Source organism: Drosophila gunungcola, unplaced genomic scaffold (assembly GCF_025200985.1).
Source record: "Drosophila gunungcola strain Sukarami unplaced genomic scaffold, Dgunungcola_SK_2 000086F, whole genome shotgun sequence".
In the NCBI taxonomy this organism is placed as follows: Eukaryota; Metazoa; Arthropoda; class Insecta; order Diptera; family Drosophilidae; genus Drosophila; species Drosophila gunungcola.
In genome coordinates, this window is record NW_026453248.1 from 301,388 (window position 1) to 323,820 (window position 22,433).

The 22,433-nt window shown below is 39.4% G+C and overlaps 4 protein-coding genes across 7 annotated transcripts; 3 read left to right on the plus strand and 1 right to left on the minus strand.

Annotated features, from left to right (window-relative positions):
• The first annotated feature begins 851 nt into the window (after window positions 1-851).
• Window positions 852-2,679, plus strand: LOC128264970 (uncharacterized). The gene has a single exon (XM_053000721.1). It carries the CDS (start codon window positions 1,081-1,083, stop codon window positions 1,612-1,614), a length of 534 nt encoding a protein of 177 aa, XP_052856681.1. The 5' UTR covers window positions 852-1,080; the 3' UTR covers window positions 1,615-2,679.
• Window positions 2,680-7,956: 5,277 nt separating this feature from the next.
• Window positions 7,957-12,795, plus strand: LOC128264968 (retinol dehydrogenase 12). 3 transcript variants are annotated; one of them, XM_053000719.1, is made up of 4 exons: window positions 7,957-8,077; window positions 9,072-9,361; window positions 9,890-10,136; window positions 10,847-12,795. In XM_053000719.1, exon 4 carries the CDS (start codon window positions 10,919-10,921, stop codon window positions 12,128-12,130), a length of 1,212 nt encoding a protein of 403 aa, XP_052856679.1. In that variant the 5' UTR covers window positions 7,957-8,077; window positions 9,072-9,361; window positions 9,890-10,136; window positions 10,847-10,918; the 3' UTR covers window positions 12,131-12,795. The 3 variants fall into 3 exon arrangements, with proteins under 3 accessions (XP_052856679.1, XP_052856676.1, XP_052856677.1); XM_053000716.1 differs by having other exon boundaries at window positions 7,958-8,077; window positions 9,890-10,183; XM_053000717.1 differs by lacking the exon at window positions 9,072-9,361 and having other exon boundaries at window positions 7,974-8,077; window positions 9,890-10,183.
• A 4,723-nt stretch (window positions 12,796-17,518) lies between these two features.
• Window positions 17,519-20,087, plus strand: LOC128264937 (zinc finger and BTB domain-containing protein 17). The gene has a single exon (XM_053000660.1). The coding sequence runs from the start codon at window positions 17,940-17,942 to the stop codon at window positions 19,104-19,106; it is 1,167 nt and encodes a 388-aa protein (XP_052856620.1). The 5' UTR covers window positions 17,519-17,939; the 3' UTR covers window positions 19,107-20,087.
• Window positions 20,088-20,379: 292 nt separating this feature from the next.
• LOC128264938 (NADH dehydrogenase [ubiquinone] 1 alpha subcomplex subunit 13) lies at window positions 20,380-21,271 on the minus strand. Of its 2 annotated transcripts, none has more exons than XM_053000661.1 (3): window positions 21,139-21,271; window positions 20,967-21,080; window positions 20,380-20,890 (listed from the first exon to the last, which is right to left on the minus strand). In XM_053000661.1, exons 2-3 carry the CDS (start codon window positions 21,070-21,072, stop codon window positions 20,532-20,534), a joined length of 465 nt encoding a protein of 154 aa, XP_052856621.1. In that variant the 5' UTR covers window positions 21,073-21,080; window positions 21,139-21,271; the 3' UTR covers window positions 20,380-20,531. The 2 variants fall into 2 exon arrangements, with proteins under 2 accessions (XP_052856621.1, XP_052856622.1); XM_053000662.1 differs by having other exon boundaries at window positions 20,967-21,083; window positions 21,139-21,260.
• Between the last annotated feature and the right edge of the window lie 1,162 nt (window positions 21,272-22,433).

Below are 22,433 nucleotides of genomic sequence, written 5' to 3' on the forward strand. Positions count from 1 at the left end.
TATCATAATTAAATATTTTTGGATTTTGTTTTTTGGCATGATTTTCGCGTTTTGGCGCCACGTATAAACGTGTTGCACTAAGCGCCGCTCTCACAGCGCATGCGCGCTCTCTTTTTTTTCGACAGAGAGTGAGAGCACTTCTGCCACCAGCAGTACACGCAGAAAAATTATGAGGGAAATTGGTCAGTTGTTTCTGATATAAATGATATTCTTCAAAATGATTTTATGTAGTGTTTGAAAAATAAACTTAAGTTAAATTTGGTAGTGGTCTTTTTCACAAATAGCCAAATACCTATTTACTTACGTAATATTGTCCCTTTTTAATCTTCTTGAAATCATACTTTCATTTTAATATTATTTATTGTTTGGATTATTTTTTTTAATGAAGGTTGAAATACACATGAACAATGTATATGAGCAAGGGTAACAGTGCGTATGAGTAATACAATTTAAGGGCAATGCACAACGTCCAAAAACCCATTAAAAATTTGATTTGGCTTTTGTACAGCATAATGGTATCAAGAAGCAAGGTAATTTATGTGAATATAAGAACGAGAAACGACAACAGTGCGTATGAGTGTTAAAGTTTGAAACAAAAGCGCAAAGTTTCAAACAATTTTGATTCATACAAAAACAAAAAACGCTTTAAAAATAAAATTAAAATATTTGCAAGACAATTACAAACAAAATTTTAAGGTTAATAAAATATTTTAAATTTGCATGCCCAATTGGTAAATATTTTATACATTTCCAGGTAGTCATATAATAGATATTTAAATAAATTTTGATAAATGCATTTCTCTCAGTGTTCTCTCCCGCCAACCGGTCAGCGTATAAGTAGAGGCGGCTAAAGCGGGACGGCCTCAAAACGAACAGAGCCATCGAACGGTAAACGTCCACGCGCAGCGAATTTTTTCTCCCCCGCAAACCAAACCAATAAAAGAGACGAACGAAAATAAAAGAAAATTAAAGGAAGACAAGAAAAGAAAATCAAAACAAATCGAGAGCAGCAATAACAGTCAGGGAGTTTATTTCTTTTTGTTTTGTGTTTTCAAAAGAGAGAAATAGAGAGTGATCGAGATGGCGTTCATGATGCCCGTGATGAAGAACAATTACGATATTTACAAGGACACGCGTTCCCGAAAAACATCGGAATGTTCGAATGCGAGTAGTAACGGTACAACGGCTTTGGCCACCGCTCTTGGAACGCCCGCTCTGGAAAAACAACAGCAAAGACGACGCAAGGTGTCCGAATGCAAATCGGAAAGTTTTGCCACCTCCCCCTCCCACGGTCAACTGGGCGTGTCCTCCGCCCACCATCGAATGCAAATGCAGCGATGTCACAGTTCGCGCGCTTTTCCACGCAACGCTTCGCGCAGTTCGCACGGTTCGATGCAACAAATTGTGTCGCCCACGCGCAGCAGTCCGCCCAGTCGTTCTAATACCGCTTCCGCACTGGAAAGGCAGGCGGCCGCCCAAGCAGCCGCTCTCAATCAGAAACAACAGCCGTCTGGAGCAGTGGAATCTTCTTCCAATGATTATACAAAATTCCATATGCGTTTGGTGGACAAGCTGCGCAAATCCTTTCGCAAGGATAGCGGCAAACGGTCATGAGAATATCACAACAACAGCAACAACAACCACTACAACAACAACAATGCCAGCAGCGCGGCGCTCCTTTCAATCAACAACAACAATTGTGGAGGAAGCTGGGAAGCAAAAGAGGCAGATGATTCCAACGGAAGATCACCTGGCCACGGCCATGTCTTAGGGGAGAGCAGTGCAGCTAGTACTGCGGTCGGAGGAGAATGCAGTGCAGCTATATCCTGGAAGAAAGCAGCCGCCATTTCCTTCAGCGAGAGCAGGACAGCTGGAGTCTTTGAAGAAAGCGGAGCAGCCAAAGAGCGAGAGAGAAGTGTGGTCAGCCGTTTGGGGCAACGCTTTCGGCGGTACTGTAAACTCCTGTCCACTTCCAACGGCAACGCAGCGGCAGAGGATGTGGCAGAGACGTCGGCAGAGGTCAGCTCCCTAGAACAGTTAACCGGCAGCAGAGGCAGCACTCGCAGTCGGCGTCGGCGCAGCAGCAGCATAGGAAGCGCCAGCAGCCGGCTAAAGATGCGACTGCGACGCTGCACTTCGTCGCCAGGATAAGAGGGAGATGGCTAATTGCAAACTAGGTCGAAGCGAGCAAGCGAGACAGAGAGAGAGAGAGTGGAGACTGGAAGTGAGAAGAGACCGGGGCGTAGCCAAAGGGAGGTTACACAAAGGGGTCACTTAACCTAGTTAAGATTTGCCCCCCAGGAAACAGAAAAGTAAGTTGGCGTAAAGAGTTGTTGGTGCAAATTTGTTTGAGCATAATATACATAACATATAAATCAAATTCGGTGTACATATGCAAACTATTTAAAAATATATATATACCCCTAAATATAAATACAAATTTAAAGTCCCAAATGTATAATTACATTAATTATATGTATGTATTTATGTATGCCAGGCTTCCAAATAGAACATAGAACCTTTCCCAAACCAAAACCCTTTTTGTAACTGCGGTTTCGCGACAAGAGGAAAACAGAAATTGCAACTGCCAATTGCATTGTATAACGAAAACCACATCAGCAACAACCCAAAAAAACAAGACAAAACACTTGAGAAAATAAACAAACAAACTAGAAAAAAGGAACCACGGATTTTTACCTTTTCATTTTGTAATTGCATAATTACGATGCGCAATTGACAATATACTTTTAAAAGCATTGCGAACAAAAATAATATAAAGACGAAGCAGCTGAAAACAGACTTAATATTATATCGTAAAAAATATACACATATGTACTTGTACTAAAACAAAAATATATACATATGCATATGTATGTACAAAAATGTACCTAGACGACAGCTACTTTTAAGCAACAATTAATGTTATTCGTTTTTTTTCTTAGCTAGTAATTTTGTAATTACACAAACAAACACGGCAAACGAAAAAAGAAATCGCTATGAAAAAATAAATAAAAAGTAACGAAAATCTATATGGAAACAAAAAACTAAAGACTATGTAATTTTATTTGCACGCGAAAACATTTAAATGTCAGCAGAGGGAGAGAGCAAGTGAAAAAGAGAGAAAATTGCAGCTGCAGCCAAATGCGCAGAAAATGCGTTTCGTGGGGAGGGGAAACCCCCAATTAGACCCCCCTTTCGCCGTCCCCGCCCTTTTCCCTCTCCCTCGCACACACTTCTCTTCATGGGAATTGAGGTATGCGGAAGCAGAAGAAGAACGTGAAAATGGCAGAAATCAAAAGAAAGAAAGATAGGTACGGTACTACTCCAATAACTGTAATCTTAAAGGAAAATATCTAGGGTAATAAAAATAAGTCCACTAAAAATTAAGCATTTAGTTCTAGTTCTCTAGTAAACAGTACAGTCAATCTTTTTTAACTCGAACTCCATCTTCTAAAAACTATTTTCGGGCTAAGGAACCCACAAAAAGCATAGTTACCAAAGTTGTGTGTAAATACTTTAATCCCTCGCCATTTGTATTTAACAGGTCAATTTGAATGGGTAAAACATAAAAAAATAAGTCAGCTTTATAGTTTTGTTCATCAAATTTTAAGTTCTATTGTAAAATAATCAACAGTTGGAACATTTTTAAATTTAGTACAGGTAAACTTATCTAGCACAAAAATCTTCGAGTTATTTCTACCCAGTAGAAAGGTACAGTGCAACCTTCCAATTTGGTTTTTATAAGTACACTTTCCCGTTTTATTTAGTAACAACATTTTCAGTAATCTTAATATTATGCACTAAAAAAACTATCTTTATATATATATATTATATTGCATTTTGTAACAGTTGTATTCTTAACATTATTATATTATTATGCAACACAAAATGTTTTAAAAGCCAAACTGTTTTAATTGTTATGCGCAGGTGTAGACCCAAAGTATCTGACAATCTTCACACCGATTCACATATACCCGAATCCGAGTAAAGAGCGTCACGGCAGTTCTGTAACCTTGACCTTTGGACGCAGCAGCGTCGAATTGAATTGCCTGAAACAATTTGCAATTTGGCGTGTGTCATATTGCTAGATTCGGGTGGGAAACAGAGGGGGACTTGCTCTCAATGCGACACTGTGGCACACATTTCAAATCTGGGCGAATTCTGTGTAGAAAAAACTTTATGAAAATTCTACGATTCAATTTCAATTAAATAACAAATTAAAAGGCGATCGAGTGGCGGTCTAAAATAGATGTACATACATAGAGGAATCGGCAAGTGGACTTTATTCATATATTTCACGACCAATATATTGCTTCATATAGCATATGTCAGTGGATCTGTTTCAATTTCAATTTGCGTTAACGATTTTTTTTAATATCGATTTGTTGTGATTGGTGCATGCAACAAATAAGCGAAAGCTAAGCAAATTTTGCTTGGGAACTCGGTATATGCATAGTTAACAGCTGTTCAATTCAAATGCAACTATGTATATATAACTATAATTGAAACCATAAAGCGATCGGTAAATATTTCTGTGAAATGTTTATTTCTAGGTTTAATGGGTTTACATATTAAAGATGTAAAAATAATCTCTGTTTACTAACTAAAAAAAACCAAGCCAGACATTAACTACATTTTTAATAACAGACTTTAATAGCTTACCATATATTTACTTTAATATCTTACTATATATTATTCCAAAATGGGAAGCCATTCAAGTATACAATCCAAATGCCTTATGATATCATCATCTTATCAGCAATAAATATAAACTAAAGATGTTGATTGAAGTCCCATCGGTTTGGAAATCGAGTGAGCTATATTGTTTAGTCCCATTATCTGTTTGGTAAGTTTGTTTATCCCCCGCAATTTGCAGAGTCAGTCGTTATCTTTTAATATTCTGTCGGGTGTTTTTTTTATTTTTTAGAACCGGTTTGAGTTGGTTTGCTGGCAGATTTTCAACTTCGCACGGCTGTAAAAGCCAATACGCAATTGGTCATCTAGATATCGGCGTAAATATCCCAGATAGGCTAATATCCCAGATAGGCTAATATCCCAGATAGGCTAATGTTATGCATTCATAAATGTCAACTATATGATTTAACAGCCCTCCTTCGCTTTTCGGGTAGATTAATTGTTATACATACATACATATATACATATATTATGAAAATGCCTGTCCATTTGACTTACGTTACCCACTCAGATGTGATTTGGATGCAACGTAATGCGAGATGCCATTGCATTGTCATCGATTATGTCACCACTGTTCTTGGTCTGTGGTTGTGCAATTTCTGTTCCTTTCCCCAATGTCAATCGAAAGCCCCATCTATGTATACATATGTCTCTTCATCCCTATTGCATTTCCCAGTTGTTTTCTGGTTTTCTCCATTGTCAGCATAAACAGATCACTCGGCGGAAGCATAGTCAAAACAACAACAACTTAAGATTCATTAGATATACATATGTACATATGTATGTATGTCTTGGGGTATGTGATCTAAATATCTAGGGAAGTGTTTATTTGGATAGTATTCAAATCCATTTGACCTTTTCAAAATCTATTTTTTGTGTCATTGTGAATAAACATATTATTTAATCTATTATTAAATATATTCCATATTTGCATCGGACCTTGACATGAGCTCAATTTTTTTGTTTACATTTGTTTTCCTTTTTCCTTTTTGCGTTTGTATTGTGTTCTGCATTGAAATAACTTTTATTCCGCTTTCTAAGCAGGGTTCATGTATTATTTTAGGTAGTATTGTATTGGTTTATTCTTTTCTATGATACTTGTTAGTTTTGCCCTTGTTCTTATTGTTATTTGCTGGGTTTTGCTGGGTTTTGTTGGGTTTTCACTGGTTCTTTTCGTAGAAATTTCTTGTTTATTTTCTATTGTCATTTTGTTTCTGTCCCCCCGTTTTCATTTCTATTTGCTAATTTACGAATCACTTGAAGACGAATGATGGGGGGCTGTGAAAAAAAATGAGGGAAAAAAGGGGGAAAAACTGTTGTGTTTTCTATGTTTATGCGAGGCAACAGGTTTTCATTGGAATTAACCACTCAGTGCCCCGACTTCCCATTTAAAATGTTTTTGAAATTTATTTGTTGTGTTTTTGTGCTTTGCGCGTGCCGCATTCATCGTGATGCTGAATTGAACATTTATTGAACAATTTCCAGTTTGATCCTCTTATGGGCGCGATACAATGACGCCAACAATGAAATGTGTTGTTGTGCCTAACCCCTGTTTAACCCCCCTCGCCCCCTCTTAAACAGTAATTCGATTACGTGGGTTGAGTTTTTGCGGTTGGTCAGTTATGTGATTATCTAATTACAGAATCGTTACAGCTACTCGGTGTAAGCTCATTAAGAAAATCGAAATAAAATCTTAAAAATCCGCACTCAAATATGTACATACATATGGTTATGTTCCTTAGATGTTCATTGTACACAATTGAGAGCTTAACCCAGAAATAAGCTTGGATATCGACTGTGGTTTAAGATGAAACTAAAAATGGTATCATATGTAGCTAGAGAATTGCCCTTGCTTAAAGATGGCTTACAAAAATCTGTGAATGACAGTTAGTCTAACTCTCTATTTTATTATTTTATTTTTATGATTTCGTGATTTTGAAGAAATGCAAATTCGAGTCATTACTTGTTTGTTTTTTAACTCAAAAATCATATGGGTACAGTTTCGTCGCTTTTCGTTGTTTACGTTTCGTGTGTTAATCTTTTGGCAGCCCCCATTGTTTACCCCGATCTGTTGTTTAGCCCAAGATCAAGGTGAGATTGTGTAACCCGAATTCCATTGACGTCACCGCGAATCGGGGGCGGTGAGGACCATATTCGGGGTTCGGTATCCTGATGCCAGGGGTCAAGGGTGTGTTGTGTAAGCGAATATAAACTGACAGCGGGAATAAGCCTCCAACTGAGGACAGAAAAAGCGGACGGAAAGTGGAAAAGAAGATAAGCGCACTTGAGTGTAACCAAAGTGGATAACTGTTAAAAACGAACCACGAACAAAGAATCCTTAAAACTGTACAGTAAATAAAAAAAAATTTATGCAGTCAAGTTATTCAAGCCCTTTTTCATTCAGTTGAAAAATACAAATTATAACTCAGAATTTAATTGGGATTATTTCGGTGGCAGTATGCAATATTTAAATGATTCGGTAATCGAAATTTTTAAGTCATTTGAGTATAAAAACTTCACACATAAAAATATATTTTTTTTATGTTTACATAACTTACATATAGTAAAGTAACATTTCGTGTTCTAGTTTACCCAGTGAAATATATTGTCTCAATTAGGAGTATGAACTTATGTTCGCGATTGAAACAGCCCAAAAAAACCGCCCATCGAAAATGCAGTGGAAAATTCCCAAAAAGTCGCTAGAAAGAGACGGCGAAATGGGCATGGATTATGGGGGGAGTGGCAGGGCGCAAAGGGCGCAGCTTTCGCTCTTCTCATCGATTAAACAACGCGAGGAGGAGAACGCGAAAAGGACTCGTTATCCTGACCTAGTCAAAGTTTAGCTCTCTCGCGCAGTGACATTTGCTCTCTGTTGCTCTCCTGCTCTCACGCCATAAGCGTAGGCTGGGTGGAAATAGAGAAAAAAAGAAAAGGGAAAAAAGGGACTCACCCTACGAGAAAACTCATAACTTATAATAACAATAATTTATTTTTAGAAGCTGAAAGTGCATGTTCTAATAAGAGAAGTTTACCTTTTATGAAGTTGTCCTTCAAAGGTTGCTAAGAACAACATTTCTTATGTTTCATTTAAAAAATTGACCAGTGTATATTAAAAGTGTGTTATCAAAGGTCAAAAAAGCACTGATTGCTGATCGTGGGATGGGCAAACTTGTATAGCGTTTGCAGCCGATAAGAACTGTAGATTAAGCTCTTAATTGAGATTTTCTATAAAATGAAAAAGATCTTTAACATGTATTCACTCTGCTTTTTAAAGAAAGACTGACTGGTGTTTTATTCAAATCGCATAATTATATGTGAACAATTGTTACAAAAAAACTCCTTGTGAACTTTAAGAAAATCCTACTCGAGAAACTGCCAAAAAGTAAGTAATTATTAGAATAAAAATATTAGAAATAAATACACTAAATGCAGCCCATATGTTATTAAATAAATATTAAATTAGAGCTAAAATAATTGTACGAATTCAAAATGTTTATTGCCTGACTTAAATAATTTTATTTGTTTTATTTTTGATTGTTTATAAATAATATTTTTCACTTCTTGGAAAGTTACTTGAACTCCACCCATGTTTCTCCAGCTATCCCGCTCTCCTGCTATCATGCTCCCTCATCTCTCCTGATTTCCTGTCCTTCTTTCCACTCACATTTCCACTCTCCTGTTTTTTTTTTTAAACGTGTGAAGAAGCACGTAGCCGAAAACGGCGAAAAGGAGGAAAAAGTAAGCCGGTTTTGGTCCCGTGACCCCTGCGACTTGGCTTTTGGCCCGTGTCAAGGACATTCAACTCGCGTCCTGCCTTCGATTAACGGCATTTATTGATTTCCTTCTTTTTGTCATATTTTTCTGGGTTATCCGGCGTTTGACTGCCTCTATTTTCGTTTTTCATTGTTTTTTAAGTCAAAGTGCAGGTTTTAAGTTCAAGTATAAATGCTCAGGTAAAAATGAAATTTACAAAGTTTTGGCCTTGGCTTTAAGGCGGGTCAGTGATCCCCTCGCCTCGATATGTAACCCCCCATGCCCCCCTTTGGCTATAGTAATCTGGTGACTTGAACCTCTTTTCTGTTGTTGTCTCCTTTTGTCTCTTCTACAGAGAAAAAAATATTTACAAATGTCAAATTCAAAGTGCACTTTTTTTATTAGTTCTATCAATTTTAATAAACCTTTACAAGTATCATTTTGTTTATAAATTTAAATTTCTTTTAGGATATTTAACTTATCCAATTTAATTATTTAAGTTTTTCAATTTTTATAATGCAATTTTTGCATTCTTTTTAATTCTTTGTAACCAATATGCATTTTTTTTAAGCTATAAAATATTTGTCCATTTACATATGTATCTTACAATCCAAATTAAATAGCGTTATCAGATGCAAAATCATCAAGTTGATCGCCATATCAAATCAATTATATTTTGTGTACCCAATCGCTTTTGACAACTGGAAAACAAAAACGTGTTACGAATTGAAATTCGAAAAGAGAGAGAAATAGACAAGGCGAATGAGGAGAAGACCGCAAAAGGCAGCGAAGCGAGCGTGGCTTAAAGAACGAGTGAGCAAAACAAACGGGCCGAGGGAAAAGAGAAAAACAACGACGTTTCAAGTGAAAGTCGAATACAAACACAGAAAAGGAGAAGGCGAACAGCAAATTGGTAAGAAATGAAATTGAAGCCCAGTTGCTCTTCTTTGGTATGTTGGCTGCAAAAACAACAAGCAGTGACAGCGACGCCGACTGAGAACCGCTGTAACCACTTAGGGTGGACCGTTTAAAACAGAATCCGCCAAGAAAAAAGTTAAATGGTAACTGGTATTTTAAGTATACTATAGATGCCTGATAGCAGAATGATAAAAATTTTGTAAAAACTTTTAAAAATATTGCATTAAAGCCCTTATTTATTATCCTAAATCACTCATACGACTCGTAAGCCAAACTAATTATGAATATAAAAACATCTTAAATATGAATAGCTTGCCGTACACAATACGTTTAAAACCCATTTGACAGACATTACGAATTTGAACATTGTCATTAATAATACAATATGTAAGTCAACACTGCGTATGAGTGATGAGATCCTAAATTTCCCATGGATCATAATAATAAGGTCCACCCTAGTGCATATGCAACAGCGACAGAGGCAGCATGTTAATAACAGACGCCTCGAAATAATTTTTTTCAGGTTATTTCTGACGCGTTAACACGGCTCAAAACCGCTGGAACTTGAAGTCAGGCGCCGAGCAATTGGAGTCCGCGGCAGTCAGTTGGCCAAGATCGCGCGAGAGGCTTAGACACGTAGCACTCACTAACCCAGTAACCAGAGGTTCAGATCGGTCTTTACTAAGTGATCGGGTAAATATATATTAAACTACCGCCCGGGAAACGTGCGAAATCGCCACCTGACCGCTCAAAAGCTTGGTAACACCGAGGTAACATCAGTTCCCAGCATTGTAGCAGCCACAAAAATATAAAATTGGTAAGCTTTTTGGTGGGTAAAAGAAAGTTTAGTGATTCAAATTTAAAGAATGTCAAAAATGGTCAATGAAAGTCAGGATTTTGAATGGTATTCAAAAACAGCTTAAAGGAATTGGGGCACTTCTTCAATGGTAGACTTAAGATTTTGAACTGCCCGGGATAAATCAATATGGTATTTTGCTGCGGTCATGAAAAAGTTCAGGTGTTAATTCCATTATCATAGTGAAAGTTCTTATATCAAGACTTGACCGACTTTAATCCATTCCATTAAATCAATTATATTTAAAAAAAAAATATTAACCAGTGTCTAAAGTCTAAAAATCTTTGCACAATTCTACACTACATTTAATGAAGCCACTTTAATTCTATTCTAGACAAGATTGCAATTTTACACTATTTAATGAGTTTTAAACCTAAAACGATTTGCTAGATATGCGCAGCGAGTACGAGTAATTTGAGTGAATTACGAGAAACCAGTTGCTCAGGTGCAAAACAACTTGAGATATTCGGGGTCAGCTGGGCCTTCAACTTGTTCGCTCCCCCCTTGTAATCGTCGCTCTTAACTTATTTCTTTTTACGCATGCCCCTGATTTGTAGCAACCCTTTTTGCCCCAAAATCATCTGTACTGGTTACTGAACTTTCTTTCTTTCTCTCGTTTTGTAGAATTGATAGATTGCCCGAAGATAGCCCAGGTGAAACCAGAGAATCACGATCTAATCGATCGTTTTGCCAGCTATGTCGGCGGCTGCCACGCCCCCAGGATCTGGACCTGAACGAGGATCGGTATTTCCACCTGGTTTCGATCCCACCGCCGAATCGGCAGAGAAGACGCTGTGCTTTCGTGGCTTTTGGGCCTGGGCGGTGCTGATTCTTCTGATCGCCATCTGCGTTTCGGTCTTCATGTGGCTGCTGCGCAAGTGCATCCAAGGTCCGGCCTACCGGAAGGCCAATCGCATCGATGGCAAGGTGGTGATCGTCACCGGCTGCAATACGGGCATTGGCAAGGAGACGGTCCTGGAGCTGGCCAAACGGGGCGCCCGGATCTATATGGCTTGCCGGGATGCGGGACGCTGTGAGGCCGCCCGGCTGGAGATCATGGATCGCAGTCACAATCAGCAGCTGTTTAATCGCACCTTGGATCTGGGCTCCCTGCAATCTGTACGAAATTTCGTGGAGCGTTTCAAGGCAGAGGAATCGCGATTGGATCTACTGATCAATAATGCCGGCATCATGGCCTGTCCGAGGACCTTAACCACCGATGGTTATGAACAGCAATTTGGAGTCAATCATCTGGGACACTTTCTATTGACAAATCTTCTCCTGGATCGATTGAAACAAAGTTCGCCGAGTCGAATTGTGGTGGTCAGTTCGGCGGCACATCTTTTTGGACGTATTAACCGGGAGGATTTGATGAGCGAGAAGAAGTACGGCAAGTTTTTTGGGGCCTATAGTCAGTCCAAGCTGGCCAATATCCTGTTCACCTGCAAGCTGAGCTCGATCCTCAAGAATTCGCGGGTAACGGTGAACTGTTGCCATCCGGGCGTGGTGCGCACAGAGCTGAATCGCCACTTTGCCGGACCCGGCTGGATGAAGAGCGTCCTGCAGACGGGATCCCTGTACTTCTTCAAGACCCCGAAAGCGGGGGCCCAGACCTCGCTGAGATTGGCCCTGGATCCCGGATTGGAGGGATCAACTGGTGGCTACTATTCGGACTGCATGCGTTGGCCCTTGGTTCCCTGGGCTCGGAATATGGAAACCGCCGACTGGCTGTGGCGGGAAAGTGAAAAACTAGTGGGACTACCGTCGATGGAACCACCGCCGCCTAACCAAAACCAAAACCAAAACCAAAACCCAACCCAAAACAGTAATGGCACACAAAATGGTAATGCTGCCAATGGAAGCCGGGAAATGCAGTCCGTCGAAACAGTGGTGGTCAACCGTTCGTAGTCATAGTCAAAGGTCCTTGAGGCAAAGGGCTCCATCCAGTACAGACCTTGCTCTTAATTTATTCCTAAATAATATTGCGTGTTTAAGTGCCCTTGGGAAGAGACTCCAAACAATCAACAACCGCATTCGAAATGGGGCCAAGTCTGTCTGGTTTTTCACCCAGCAAAACTCTGATTTTGAATGCTTGCTGCAGTTTCTCATCCCCTTTTAAGCAAGATCTGAAATTATTTAATTGTAAAATATTTGAAATTGGCAAATAGGAAAAAAAGTTATTCTAGATTCATTGGGGTTTCTTCTTTGATTGGTTTTTGGAAATTTTTTTTTAATTATTTAAGACTTCGGTCATCGAAGTTAGCTTTTTAAAACTCTTTTTTTTTTTTTGTTCTGTACATAATTTTAAGCAAAGGAAAACCCATTAAAATAAAATGTAAACCTGACATGCCATCCTGTTTTGGACTCTCCTTATTCCTTCTTCCTTTCTTTCCCATCCCCTCTCCCCCTTGGCCCATAAAAAAAGAAACTATAACAATCAGCATAAAGCGAACAATGTACGACAACAAAGCGAAATCAATGGGAATGCTGACTGCGCTGCTGCGTTCTCGTTCTCCACTGCGTCCTCTGCTGCAGCGGTTGCTGCCACTGCACTTTCGTGTACTAGGGGGTGAATCGGGGAGGGGGAGGGGTAGGGGGAGGCGTACGGAGAGAATGTGTGAGTAGGCGAGGTGAGTAAGACAGGTGACTGTGAGAGTAAGTGAGTCAGGTAGTCAGTCAGTCACTTCGTTGGCTTACAGTGGAAAAATAGCAAAATTAAAACGAACAATATGTTACATATTTTATTTAAAACAGTATCTACTAACAAAAATTTTAATAATAATTTGTTTTTCATATTTTATTTAATAGTTCTTCTTCTTTTCATTTCATAATAAAAACTATAGTGTAATGAAACGAATTAATACGTACTGACTTAATGAAAATAATGAATAAAATTGTTTTTAAACCTATTGTTTTTGTTGGGTATTCTCGGTACATTAACTCATTTCTTACAATGCATTTCCCAAGGCACAAATTTAGTTCGGGCAATTACACCCACAGTGCGCCCGTTCGTTCATCCACATGCCATTAGCATTAACGAAAATCACATAAAGCGCAAACGAGATGGGCCGAACGAGGGAGCGAGAGGAGGCGAGAGGCAGTGCAATTAAACCCATGCATACCCGCGGGGGTCGTTCTGGTGCGATGGCGATCGAGGTGCGCCAAAATAGTGAAAATCACAAAACCCCAACCGAATACTCCGCTTTAATGTCGATCAATTAGCTTCGGCAAATCTTAATGCAACGAACGGTTTTAATGGGCTTTTTATAAAAAGAACGCGCTTGGTTAGAAATCAAACAAATGATTAATAAATACATCAGTTGCTTGTTGATATATCAGTCAGTTTATTCTTGAATAAAAATCGTTAAGGCATATTCATATTACTATTTAGAAATTCTATCAGAATTGCCAAGAGTTGAATAAATTATAAACAAATAAAATATGTCCGAAAATTCGTCAAAAAGATTAGCCGTGGTGCATGCCATTTCCGAATTTCCGACTGGATTGAGCAAAGAGTCCCTTGAAATCTGCATTAATTTGATCAATCATGGAGTCCAACCAACGGTGTTTGCGCAGGTTCTCAAGGACATAAGAGAAGGGATAAAGGATGAGAAAAGCGAAAGCGATGAAGGGGAGCTTCCATTGAAAAGCGAGGAGTTGAAAAGTTATGAGTTGAAATTCGAGGATTCGAATAGTGATGAGTCGAAGAGTGATGAGTTGAAATCCGAGGATTTGATCAGTGATGACTTGAAAAGCAACGATTCTTTCTCATGGTGTTTCCCAACAGATACGACCATATAGAAAATAATTCATTCGTTATGTTCAAATTGTGTTTGTTAAATTAAAGTTCACTTTCACAAAACAAATTTTTACATGTGTTTATTTTTTTGTTAGTTTTTCGTTTTGATTTGTTTTAACAGTTCTAAAAATATTATCTGGGAAATCTGGAATATTTGTAAAGTAGCTTTTCAGGACAAAAAAAAACTATATATTTATTAATTAAGTCTTGCAATCAGTTACTGATGTTAAATAACTGGATAAACAGCCGACTGTTGGTTTTTAATTTGTACCAAATGCTAAGTTACCAATTTAATAAGTAGAAAATAAACATAAATGTGTAAATTCAAATAAATCTTTGCCCGTCTGGGGTTAACGAGAGGCGCTTCAGTTACACGAAAAATTGCAATGGAAATTTCCACTTGTGAATGAGTGTCTTTTGATTGCGTGCCACCCCCTCTTCCGCCCAGTCAAACCCCACACAACAACCCCCCCCCCCCCCCAAAAAAAAAAAAAAAAACCCATCACACAGCTTTTGCATTGGTTTAAACCTAGGCGCCAAGTGAATTTGATCGATAAGAGAAAACAACAGAAAAGCAATTAAATGGCGAAAAATGCGGGGAAAACTTTTGTAATATGACGAAATAGTGGGGAGGAAAGCTTAAACAGAGATAAAAAAAATAATAATATGTTATTGCTGGGGGTTGGGTAATAATGCAAAATTTGAACAGGTGTTTTCCCGGCGGAACCACTACACTATAATGCCCCCAAAATACTATAGCATTTCACTTTAATTTGAGCATTTCGAAATGGCCTGGAATATTCCAGATATTTCTGGTAACGTTTTGCTATGCATTCGAATCGGTTTCAATCAAATTGAAACAATAAATTTGCAGCCAATCATTGAATTAAAGCTGCATGGGAAGGCAATTTAGAGCTGTTATTCAAGGAAGGAATTGAAGAATTTGTGAACAAATTAGTCATACAAATATTTTAATAGATGCTTAAAGAAACAAATGTTTGTTTGGAAATGGATTTATTGAATGAGTAATATACATTTGTATGTATTTAATTTATCCAAAAGTTTGATGTCTAAGAACCAAAACTTAGAACTTTTTGAAGCACCTTTTCAGATATATCATCATATATGATGGCATTTAAACTTGAAATTCGATACGATTTGACGATGGAAGATTAAAGAATCGCGGAGCCCTTTATGTAAATATGCAACTATTACTCATAGCTATGGCTATTTGGTTCGTTCCCAGCTCAAGTAGTTGAGTGATCGCTGAAATTGGTAGAATTGTGAAAATGTTAAGTCAAGAATAGAAGACCCGAGCCACTTTTCCCCCTGTAATACATTTTTATATTGGGGCAATTCGCGGAAAGTGTACGATAATGGGGCACTCATCTAACCTACCGCAAATTCCTTATCAATTTATAAATATTTGTTCATATACCAGCTAGTTATCATGTTTTTATACAAAGGTGTTGAGATAGAATAAAACTATTAAATCAACATAGATTTTCAGTTTTTATATATTTCCTTTCAAAAATATAGATTTTATAATTGGTATATCATAGTCAAATTGTAAACATTTTAAATAATTTAAACATGTTATAGCCATCACTAATACTATATACCCACAATCTTCATTTGCTAATCCAGAAAATCCCAAAAAAAACTTAAATAATATTTAAAATGCTCTGATGCAGTATGCAACTGCCAATTCATTCATCTAGACGGAAACGTCATGGCTACGTTAAGCTAAATTGACACAGATTTGCATTTTCACCCCAGTCCCCCAATCAGAAATCGATGATGTGTAACGGAACCCCCTTATAACAATATTTATAGTACTTTGGAACTCTGTACTCTCCACTGAAACTGACGCAATTGACTTGGAATATTTGGTTTGTAATCTTGGCTCTCATGTGATAGTGCGTCATTAACCCTTTTTCCGCACCAATCAACTATCTTTGGTTACGTAGATACTCTAGCATCTTAAACTCTAAAATAATTTAAATATAGAAGATATAGTATTTATCATTACTTTCATAATTACGTCAAATAAACAAACAAACAGTAAGTTCATAAGTGATTGTTGTTAAAAATAATGAGTGATGAGTTGAAATCCGAGTCGAAAAGTGAGGAACCGTAAAGTGAGGACTCGAATAGCAACGATACATTCCCATGGTGAGTCCCAACACACACGACCATATAGTAATAATCCATTCGTTATGTCCAAAGTTAACCAAGTTAAGTTAAAATAGTAAGTACATATGTGCTTAAAAAAAATACGTGCATTAAAAGCCATATATTTTACATTGAACTGTTTATTTCAATTTCTTTGCTTTTTCTACAGGTACTAAAAATGTAGAACTTGTGTGTTTAAGAAAGTATGGCTAAATAAATAATATCCAATGGGTTAAGCTAGCAAAAACTTTCCATTCATGGGAATTCGTTAAATGATCTTCAATTGACGATCGGCTGAGTCAGTTACGAGCTTTTCCGACATCGCCGATCGATCGTCAATCGGCGATAATTGGTTCAAGGTCTTTTTAGGGGGCTGTCAAGAAGTGACACACCCGCTAATAAAAATGCCGCGAAAAACAAGGAAAACGAGAACTGGGAAGAACAATAAGCAGATGAATGCCGAATGGCCAAACTGTAAGTGCAATGTCCACATATAGCTGGTCTAATTTTAGATGTTGCGGCGCTGGCGAATTTTTTAGTGACCACTGATCGCAGCCAAAAGCAAAAATTGCTTGGCGACGTGACAAATGCAATGGCGAAAATAGTCTCGCCGATTTCCCTGACATCTTCCTCACGACAGGGCACGTCTTTAAGTCTTTGTAGCGCTGAAAATGGGAAAATGGGGGGAATGGGGCTAGAAGGGTGTTTACTTGCAATCTTTTAAGATAGATATGCACCGCTTTGTATGCAAATAATAGCAGCTTTACTTTTTCATTACGATTAAATAAAAACAAAAAAAATTATATAACAGGGTTTTCAGTGAATGCATACTATTATTTCTTTAATAATTTAACCAATTAACTTTACACATAATATAGTCTTCATTAAAAAAGAAACATATATAAGTCCCTTAAAAGATATTAATTACAAAGTTTAACTTAATTTAGAAATTCATTCGAAAAATCTTAGAAAAAAACAAAACACTTAAACAATTTTTCTTATGTTTGACTGAAAGCATTTCTTAAATAAATATGTTAAATACATAAATTAAAAAATAATTTAAAAACGTTCAATAATAAGAATAAATTATGATTTGAAGAACAATTTGGTTTTATGCCTCTTTTAAATTGTAAAATTAGTTTTTATAACATTAAAAAATCTTACCTGTTTAACGACAATTTCAAATGCGCGCCAATCTTTAGGCGTTGCCACACCACGTTGATTATCGATTAATGCGCCGATAACAGTGCCGATAGAATAGAGCCAATAAAAAATACCAGAGACCGTTGGCAAACCAAAAACGCACCAAAAAATCCATCAAGCGGCGGGCCAGACCGCATGCAGCTCTGCTTCCAGTGTCCACCATCTTTGCCGAAGTTGCCACAAAAGTAAAATCGTGACGAATAAAACTACCCGATCTCGCGAAAAATAAGTGTTGACTATTGTGGAAAAAACGCAGAGCGAAAGGCCGCCAAAAAAGCAGGAGAGGATTGCACTCCAGCTGGTCAGGGCAGAAGATTGCGATTGCGATTCCGAATCGGATTCCAGCGTAGCGACAGAGGCAGAGAGAGCGTGTAGAAGGGGTAGTGGAGCGGAGAGTGGGAACGGGAACGGGAGTGGGAAAGAGGAGCTGTCAGTCGGACGAAAAAAAAAATCAAGCCTGTCAAATCAGCCGGAAACCAGGACCAGGAAACAAGGACCTACTTACCCAATCCGCCTTACAGCCCCACAATCGCCAGCAAAATGAACGCCAAGCGTGTCAAGTACTCCACGGTCAAGGAGGAATTCGTGCCCGTGCTAATCCAACACGATCCCAATGTCGAGGAGGAGGAGCCCGAGGAACAGGAGCACGAGCACGAGGACGACGGCCAGGAGACGCAGTACACGTATGCCTACACCACCACCGAGGACGATGACACCGAGACGGCGGTGGTGACGCTCAGCGATCGGGAGCATGAGGCTCTGGCCAATGCCCAGGAGGTGATCATCGACGAGAATGGCCATGCGGTGACCCTGCAGCAGCTGGTGGAGAACAGCACCGTCGAGGAGGTGGAGACCATCGATCAGGGCGACGGCACTCACACCATCCTCCACATAGTGCCCAATATCCATGGCCAGCACGAGGAGGACGAGGAGGAGCCCGAGGAGGAGGAGGAACTGGAGGAGGGCGAGGAACTGGAGCACGACCACGAGGATGATGAGATCGTGACCGTGGAGCAGGAGGAGGGCGAGGTGGACGAGGACGACGACGACGTGGGCTCCATTGTCTTCGAGAGCACCATCGACCAGGCCGAACAGGATCCGCATGCCCGCAACAAGACGTTCTATTGCCCCAATTGCGGCAACTGCTACAGTGCCGCCGGCTCCCTGAAGCTCCACATGCGCGCCTGCCTGCGCCAAAGGAACGAGGTCTCCGCCGAGGATCGCAAGTGCAAGGTGTGCAGCAAAGTCTTCAACTCGGTGGCCTACCTCAAGGAGCACATCATGCGGCACACGGGCGAGCAGCCGTTCCGCTGCACTCGCTGCTATCGCAAGTTCGTGGACGAGGGCAAGTACGCCGCCCACATGGAGTCGCACAAGCATCAGGACAAGCTGGAGGCCGAGGCGGTTGCCTTGGCCGCCCAACACGGCGGCAAGAAGGTGGTGGTCAAGGAGTTCCAGTGCGCGTTCTGCACCCAAAACTTCACGGTGGTCTTCGATGTGGGCCAGGTGAAGCGCCGCTACGCCTGCGATGCCTGCCGCGACAAGTACTCTAATGCGGAGGCACTGCGTCAGCACAAGCAGCAGGTGGAGGAGAAGCGCGAGTTCAGCTGCGAGCGCTGCGGCAGGAAGTTCGTCTTCGAGGGCTTCCTGCAGCGGCATTTGCCCACCTGCGATGGCAGCATCAAGCGGCGTCGCGACATGAAGTAGAGGCGGCCGCAACGTGACGGCAACTGGCGGCGACGGCAGCAGCTTCCGACAGCGGATTAGGATAAGCAGGAGGAGCGGGAGTCGCCGCCGCCAGTGCGTTATGTTGTTATCAACCAGAAGCAGGAGCAAGAACAGATGTACGATCAGAAGCAGGAGGAGCATCGGATGATGATCGCTCAAAATCAAGATTAGCCAGCCAGGACCACTTAAATCATGACAGGAAGGAGCAGCTGCTGGCCATCTATTCACACACAAAACAACACACAACACCACACACACACAAACGCTTTTATTGGGGCCTCAACGTCATCTTCCTTCAACCAATTCCAAAGGAGAGCGTTTTTTTTTTTGTTTGTTTACCTATATTGGCTTTAAAATATGAGAGATAAATTGGAGGAACGATGTTGGACACACACGGATGGCGAGCCTGGCCAATGTATAGATATATATTACTTACTTTTAATTACGACTTAATGATAGAGCCCCAAAACACCCGCTATTGCGTAATAACCACAAACCGAAATACTGGCACAAAAACGCGCGTCAAATCGTTTATGAATTCAATAAAACACTAAATCAATAAATTTCGCAAGCGATTATTTTGATCATTTTCAAAAGATTTGTAAATTGGTATTTTATATTCAAGAAGATATATAAAGCGATTTAGTCTATGAAAACATTTGCTTACTTTTTTCGCTCTGATATTTACAAAATAAATTTTTTTGTAAACATTCTTAATAATGTAAAAACGTTAGTGCTTAAACTTTTTTAATCGTCTAGTTCATAAATGTTGTTGTAAACTTTAGTTGTGAATGTCTACTTGTCATTAAATTTTAAAATAATCTCGAACTGCAAATCGATACCTTTCCAAATACTTTCAATTACAACTTTGTAAAAACCAGGACAATATCCGTTTCGGAAGTCTACATTTTGTGTTACCATTTTTTCCAAAATACAAGGAAATAGCCAAACTAAATATTACATTATTAATTTTCCATTTTTACTTGTTATGCCTATTAAATTAATATTCAGTAAATTTTATTAAATATCGTGTGAAGAATTTGTGTCATTTTTCCAGGACATATATACTTCTATGATATGAGATGTTCCCTTTTCATAAACAAACCAAATGGGATTCCCCTTAGTTAAGCAAGTTATTTTTAGCCATTTTTGAGCACTGCTTTAGACCATTTTCCAGATGGACGGCAACGCCCCCCCTTTCAAAAAAAAAAACCTCTGGTAACCCCGGATCTCCGGGACAAAAACAATACACTCAATATTTCAGCCAATCTGACAATATAATTGGGTGATATTTAGCGCTTAGGCGAGTCTACAAACAAAAAAAGAGGGAGGCGGCTTTCACAATCGATGATTAATAGGCTTAGGCATTAACTAATCCATTAACTAGACCCATTATTTAGGAGTTTAGGACCAGAGCTTCAAGTGGGCACGCTTGGCATAGGACTTCCAGTCGGAGTGGGCGTAGAACTCCTTGAAAATGGGCGTGACCAGGGTGTCCTCGGGCAGGGTCTTGAACACGGGCTCACCATACCAGGTGCCAACCTCCCAGCCGGGCACGTTCTTCATCAGATCGGCCTCCTCGTCGCGATTGCGGCGCAACTGGCGCAGGAACTCCCGATCCCTTTCGGCAATCAAAATGGGGAAGATCACATTCTGGGCGGATCGCATCTCGATCTCGTCGCGCTTCACCTTCTTGGCGGTCAAGTAGTAGATGCCCAGGCCAACGGCCGTAACAGCCACATAGGTCCCGATCGTGGTGAAGCCTGTCGGGGCACACATATACATACGTATATCTCTGGATCTTACAGATATCGCAGATATAGTGGATATAAAGCTCACCTGTGAAGTAGCTCTTCGGTGGCACGCGGGCAAAGGGGATCTTCTTGTAGCCGCCCGGCGGTGGAAGATCCTGTTTTGGAGGGCAATGCGGCACGGCCGTCGCCATGGTGACTCCTGCTGGAGATCGGATCTGTCAGTCGACTATATCCCCGTATATAATATCAACACTTACGCTCGAGTTAAGGGAAAAAACCTGTCGAAATGTCACAAAAAATGAAATTTAGTTTTTTGCATAACACCAGGGCAGTGTGACCAGAGGCTTTTACAGCTGACACAGATATCGATGTTTATTCGGTACTATCGATGTTTCCAAGATTTATGATTTGGTAATGTTAGGGCCACACTTATTGTAAGATTTAAAATTTGGATTTTAAAAAAGGTCTTGATTTTCATACACTCGAATTTTAAAGAAACCCTTTTTTTTTTTAATTACATACATGTATTACGATTGACCCCAATTGACATGATTTGATTTATTTCGTTTTCCTGTAGTTTTTGAGAGTTTTTTTTGTTGTAATTTGGCTCAAAAATAAACTAAGTGAAGTAAAGAGAATTTTAAGACGAATAAACGTAAAATGTATTCAATTTTATGTTAAAATAATAAAGAGTCGAAAGTTTAATAAAAATTGTTTTTTTATTTATATGTAATCAATCGATAACATTGCTAGTTTTACTCTTTCTGTTTCCTGTCAAAATCAATCACTTTTTTACATCACTAGTTTCTTTATTCCTTTGAAAGCAAAACAAATACATCAAGTTGAAAATATATTCCCTTTTTTTACGTTCGAAACAAGAATGTTTGTCTTGCGACTTGTAAATGCCTTTTCGGGCCATGGTTTATGCCGTTCGATGGCTAAAAAGTCAATTTGGGATGTCAAACCTTTCGGTTTCCAGCGTTTGCGCTTCAAGCAGGAAGACGACGTCACAGGACAACTGAAGGAGCAGCCACAAACGTCAAATCCTGAACAAGAGCAATTTACTGAATCGCAAGAAGGCGAGCAAGTAAGTTATTTCAAAATAACCGCCCACGCCTCACACTGCATGCTATTAAGTAAGTCCGAAATTAATCAATGAACTCCCATAAGTGCAACGTCATTATTTCTTTTTCTTCATTTACGTTATAATTTTAGTTTAAATTACGCGGCCTACGCGCGCACTGCTTGTTTACCACTGGCTGGTAAAGTTCCATAGCAATATTGCACTGTCAGCGAGGGGATTTAAATATGCTGAAAATCGGGGGTTTATACTGTGATTAAAAATACAGTTTTAAATGAAACTGTCGAGAATATAGTAGCAAGTGTCAGCTCCAAACTCGAATTTCTTTTTATTTCTAGAAAATAGGCAATAAATTGCTTAAAATGAGTAATATAATAGCGTGGGTGTTGGAGTGCCGTAGCAGCAAGCCTTAGTGTGACCTTGCTTCAGTTGGCAATTAAATATCTTTTTTATCGTTTTCCTACGTTTCTA